Source organism: Tigriopus californicus, chromosome 12 (assembly GCF_007210705.1).
Source record: "Tigriopus californicus strain San Diego chromosome 12, Tcal_SD_v2.1, whole genome shotgun sequence".
Taxonomy (NCBI): Eukaryota; Metazoa; Arthropoda; class Copepoda; order Harpacticoida; family Harpacticidae; genus Tigriopus; species Tigriopus californicus.
This window is the reverse complement of record NC_081451.1, coordinates 11172241-11178178: the sequence shown is the minus strand read 5'-3', so window position 1 is coordinate 11178178 and position 5938 is coordinate 11172241. Positions and strand designations below refer to the sequence as shown.

The 5938-nt window shown below is 37.4% G+C and overlaps 1 protein-coding gene across 1 annotated transcript in view; it reads right to left on the bottom strand.

Moving 5' to 3' along the window:
- LOC131891670 (uncharacterized) overlaps positions 1-3756 on the bottom strand; it is a 13134-nt gene extending 9378 nt beyond the window's left edge. The window contains exon 1 of the mRNA XM_059241298.1: positions 3075-3756. Within this exon, the coding sequence (XP_059097281.1) occupies positions 3075-3641 (567 nt within the window). The 5' untranslated portion in view covers positions 3642-3756. The remainder of the gene's footprint in view (positions 1-3074) is intronic.
- Positions 3757-5938: the final 2182 nt, after the last annotated feature.

Genomic DNA, 5938 nt, shown 5'->3' with positions numbered 1-5938 from the left:
TCAGTTGGGTAACCGTGCTAAAATGTGCTCGGAACCCATGCTGGCTCGGAGGAAGAACTTCATGAATTTCAAGAAATTCAACAAGTTTGAACTTCATAATCTTCTCAAACACCTTCGCAACATTCGAAGAAAGATAAATCAGCTTAAAGTTACTAAACAGCGACTTATCTCCCCCTTTGAAAATTGGATTTATAAAAACACTGATGCTTTTTAAGTGAATGCGATCAGTTTGTCTAGTCTTATCCTAGACACCCGGTATATCTCTGTTGTAGAACAATTTCAGTGGTGACAGTTTAAAACCAAAACTTTATGAGCAAGATATGATATCCTCCATTTTGCATCTTTACTCTTTATCACTAGATGTTTAGTCTGGCTCAAAGTTGAGATTTCATTCTACGTTAGATTGATACGTATTAGCCTTTTTTTAAAACGACATCAAGTACTTTCAAACTTCTTCTCAGTATGATGTAATTGGCCAACCCAAATACCATTCATGCTGATAACAATTTGCTTCAAAAGAAACAGAATTTCCGGCTTTGAATAACACAATGATATGCTTGGAAGATCAAGAATTGCTTGGAGCTTTGACAGAAAAGTGGAGACAATTCAATCAGTGAAAAGGGTTCAATTCCCAAAGTTCTGCTTTGGTTGGCATGAAATATTTCACAGCCTTTTTAAAACCTCAAATTCAAATTTGCTTCACCGTATTTGCACTCTTTGGAATCAGGAAACTATGAACAACAAGTTTGGCTTTTGTGACACATTCAAAATACCCCACATTACACTATTTTGAGCATATATTTGAATATTTCAACCATGTGCTCATTTCTTTCAGACAGTTCATAACTGGCTTACGTCCTAAAACCGATATGGTCGAGTTGAGGAGACCAAAATCGTTAGTCATGTGATGGCAGATTGAAGCCAATGGTTTTGAGAGTGTATACGGTTATTGCTTTGTATATTTGCAATCATATTACGGCCAATATGACCAAAATTCAAAAAATGGCCAAAAGCAAATACGTGTACGAACTACATAAACAAGAATACTGCATACCTCTTGCCACATAATTGGTGTGGTGGAAGTATGGTTGGCATGTGGAAGAGGAAAATCTCGATCATGTGTCACTCTTTCATGCAAAATGTTCATTCATGCGACCACACTTTCTTGGCCGTAACATTCACACTGTAATATTCCTTTTTTGATGTTTTACCTTATTCTTGTTACTCTGAGCTGACATAACTTTTCAACAAAGATGCTTTTTAGTTAAGTGATTGCGAAAAACATGTAATTTAGCCTGTTTCATGTTTTACATACTACATCAAGATTTACAGAGTTAATAATAGAGGTCGGAATGATATATTTATGAAAACAGATTGGCCCCTTTTCGGCCAAACAATATGTATATCTTGATACATTTTTCTTGATCAGAGCACAAAAAGAGCTTTTTCAAATTCTTACTTTTTTACTCATTCTTCAAATGGTTTGTATCAAAGAAGTCTTATTCTATCTCAACTGTTATTGCAATTGAGGCATTGAGGAAAGAAAAAATGTTCAATATTCCTGAAAGAATAAAATGAAATATGAATTTGCAATATGAAGCTCACAAAAGTGGTTTTTTTTCATTTGCTCTATGTTTCTCATTCTGAATCGAGCTACTCTACCATCAAAGCGTTCGGCAATAACTTTCTTTCACAAGATGGGGATGTGTAAAACCGACGTCGAATTGTGAGCCTATTTCTAGATGATGCTGTGGTCGAAATGAAGTATGTGTTATGTTGGTATCAGTGCATACTGCATAGCTTCACAGTGATTCTTCGTATTGTGAAGCTTCAAACATATCAGTGCGGTGTATTCAACCGTTTGCGACTGTACTTTGAGGTTAAGCTTGGTCTAATCGCCTTTGCCAATCGGTCGAGTTCATACAACTCTGGGGCAGTGAACTTGTGCATCACTTTGTTTCATTCTAATACCAATAAAACTAAAAACCATTTCCATAAAAGGAGTGGTTCATTTAGCATTGTGTTTTAGTAATCCATCACAGTTTTACTCATTAACATGCTTGAAAATAACTTTTTAGCTGATAAAAGCCATTTTTGCTCTTTTAGAAATTTCAATTTTACAAAAAAACTTTTTGAAACCTTGGAAACGGTTTTTGTCTAAAATTGTGCTTTGTACTTTGTTTTTTTGTACCTCTACTCTTTTGAAAAGTGCCGCAATGACCGCCCGAAATTTGTGCTGATATCATCACTCAGTTGCTACTTGGAAGAGTCAATACCCCTTTTAACAGGGAGACTCTCTCGGTATATTAGGTGTTGGTTCTTGAGGCGGTTTCCACCCGAGATGTGAACAAGGTGACGTTTTGGAGTTTACCATGGTGCTCATAAATCTTTATTGAAGAGGTGTTCTCGTTCGTCCACAGAACTTTCTTTAATAAATGGTTCCGTTTGTCTATTTCATTTTGGCACCATTTGAATTCAACTTGAGAAGTTTCACTTCTTGCTTTAGTGTCATTTCCATTCTTGGAATCCGATGGTATTCTACCATATATGAAGTCCTCAAGAGATTTTTGAGCGCATCCAGGCAAGGTCAAATAGTAGAACTATACAACAAGAAATGTATGTTTATATTTCAGGACCGTCTGTAGTTATATAACTTGAATTGGATGGTCCTAAGGTTCGATGGGCAATGTTTCGAAAACATCAAATCTGGGTTCTTGGATACGGTCGTCTCCCTCTCCTCATGTCTCACCCGTCTCATCAAGGTGTCAAATAGCTTTATTTAGAGTTGAGAAAAAGACTCAAGTCCATCTTTTCCAGTTTTTACCTCGTAAAATTACAAGGAGGAATTTTGATCGGATTGATTTATCGCATTCTGGCCCAGATTAAACACCCAAATGCTTAAAAGTTACCAGGATTTGTTTGGACATTTCTGTCAATCTTCAAAAAGGCTTTTGAACCACTGTGGCAGTCGTCTCACTAGTGAGACGAGAGAGGTTAGCTGATCATCCACGAATCCAGCCATTATCTAATTGATAACTCAAATTGATAGGGATTAACTATTAATTCGCTCTTACCCCATTATTTACAATTGGATAGACAAGGCTTCCGTGATTCCTCAGGTACGTGTTAAATTCTTCCAATTTGGGCGCATTCAGCCCGTCTTTGTCATACACCACTTGCACAACGGTCGACAAATTAGCAACTTCGCGCCACAACTCAACGGCCATTTGAGTGGCATTCAAATAAGGAAAGTTTTCTTTCTTGTAATATTTGGTATTTCCAGAGAAACACACTGACAATGAAATCCATACTTTAGGTGGGTGGGCCAAAATTGGCTGCAAGTCACGATCATTGGGCTCCTCCGGTACTTTCCATGGAGACTCCTTGTGAATCAATCCTTTGGCAAAATATTTGAACATTGATAGCCACTTGAAAGGCTTCACAATCTTTGATGAGTTGGCCTTTACAGAGAGGTCATTAGATAGGGATTGGATTCTTGTTGCCTTAGTTGGAGCTGTTGAGTTGATACGGACGTTGGGAACGATAAGGCTTTGCCAATCGTAGCACACTTTCGTGAACATTAATATTGGCACCAATAACATCAGAGGGATGGGTCTCACTTTCCATTGCATCATTTTCATGTTTTCGGTATGGTATTCCCTTAGGCTTGTCTTGTGGGTCTGTTGTTGAGAAATCTTATTTTAGGGAGATTCATAGCACTCTTCCGTATTGTTATAATGGATGGTCTTGGTTTGACGTTTGCACACAACATAGACTCAGAGCCAAGTGCACGCACCCCTCATCTTTGGTAACTTTGAACGCGCCAAGAGAGAGAGTGAGAGAGACACGGTGGTTGTGACACCACAACAAGCTGACTTTTCTCAGTTGTCATCACCACAATGTATAACTTATCAAAATGAATGTCTGACAGACAGGTTGTTAAACGTTGATAAAAAATAACGTATGGTTAACTTAAGTGACTTTTTGATGATTACTTGATGTGCTTGAATGAAGTAAACTATGTTATTTTAAATGTGAATAACAGATATTTGTTCATTAAATAAAAGCTAAAGTAATTCAGGTTTGGTTTTTCACGGCTCTTTGGTAAGACGTAATTACTTTAAAACCTAATAAGTTTATTGCTCATTTATGTTTATGTCTAGCTTTAGCAGTNCTGCTCATCAAAGCAAAAGGCAAAACGTCATCACGAAAAAAAGTTTTGAAAGATATTATTTAATGATAAATTCAACATTCCATTATTCATTTTGCAAACTCCCCCTTTACTAAATTTGTACTTTTCCCAAGTTGTGCATAAATGAGATGCCGTCTATTTTATGGTACGTTTTATGGCCATCAGGTCTGTTATTTGGTTATATATTGAAAGGGCAGAAACGAGTTTGTTCTTAAATATACGTAAGTGTCTGAGGCTTTTGGATCCACACAATTTTACCATTTTTCGATCACTTTGTACTCATTTTCTTTTAAATTGTTCGCCAGCAGCAAAATGGAGTGAGGCTTTGAAGCAAAATTGGATAAGTTTGGATTAACTTTTTTGTGAAAACGATTGGGGCAGGGTCTGTTCGAGCAATAATGTGCCGTACCCAACAGCATGCGTTTCGCTTATTCACATTAATGAAGTACCTTTTAAAATTGACCCTAGAATGCGATTTGTCGAACCGTGCAATCCTCGTCTTTTTACCCTTTAGGGAAAGAATACGACTGAAAATTCACTAAGGCAGCAACTTGCGACGAAAGTTCCCATTTCTGATTTGTCAATAGAATGACATATTTCATTTGAATAATCAATCGTTGAATCAAATATCCAATTCTCAAACAAGATCTATACAGGTGTTTATAAAATGGGATGGTATTCAACCGCTAGTCGTGAGTAACAAATACTTCTGAGACTGAATACCAAAGATATCATTAAGTGTCGGATGAGCTCTGAACCTCTCATAAAACAATGTTTCAATTTATCAAAGAGTCTGTTTGTGTGCAAGTTAAAATCTTACAATGCCATCTGAAGAAAAATGTTTTCTTTTTTCACAATTTCATAGTTCGCCTTTGAGGCAGCAAATTTAGTCACTCAACCAAATATCCTTTCTTTATCACGAGACAAGAAGTGAAAGTGTGATGTACTCACTTCAATCATGTAAATGTTCATTTGTCTGTCACAGGTTGAAAGTTTTTAACCACATCAATTCCTCGAGGTGTATCTGTTTATTGAGCTCAAGCGATGGTTCAAACCCATAGAAAACCAAGTAACTGAAATGCCTTAGCTCGACAGAGGCTTTGCCTGGATGAACATGTTTGCAGGTCAACTGACGCTGGGTGGCAAGGGTCAATGACATTTGGGAGATCTGGCTATCAATAGGCAAGTTGAATTATTCCCATGAAACGTTCGCTTTTATTGTTTTATTTTAATGTCTTTTGAATTTTACAAATATACACGTAGAAAGAGCGGTGGAATAATAAAAACATGCTTTTGGGGGGCATAAAACACCTGAAATATCGAAACAGATTCGGTCATCAGCAGAGCAAATGACATATTCTATTGATTGCCCTTGTTTAGCAACGAACCTCGAAAGTGCAACAAAATGTATCCGAAATTGCAACGCAATGATGAGGCATTCGGAATTTCGTTTCAATCTCCTAACAATGTGCTAGAATGTGGGCGACATGATTGCACCTTTAAGCAATCAAGATAATGCCAACACCTCTGGAGGTCGGCCTGAAGCCAGGATTGTTCCTGGCGTTTCAGGTCAGTGTTACCACCACAAGGATGAAAATTGCAACTTGAGCCCCATCAACGCCCCGTCATGGTATCGTTCTTAAAAATGCAGTCAGACAACTTGCTCAACTGCGTTTTATGAAGCGTTCTACAGGAGAGCAATTGATTGGCAATGAGTCTTATTGATCTACGTATCGAGTCATCTAT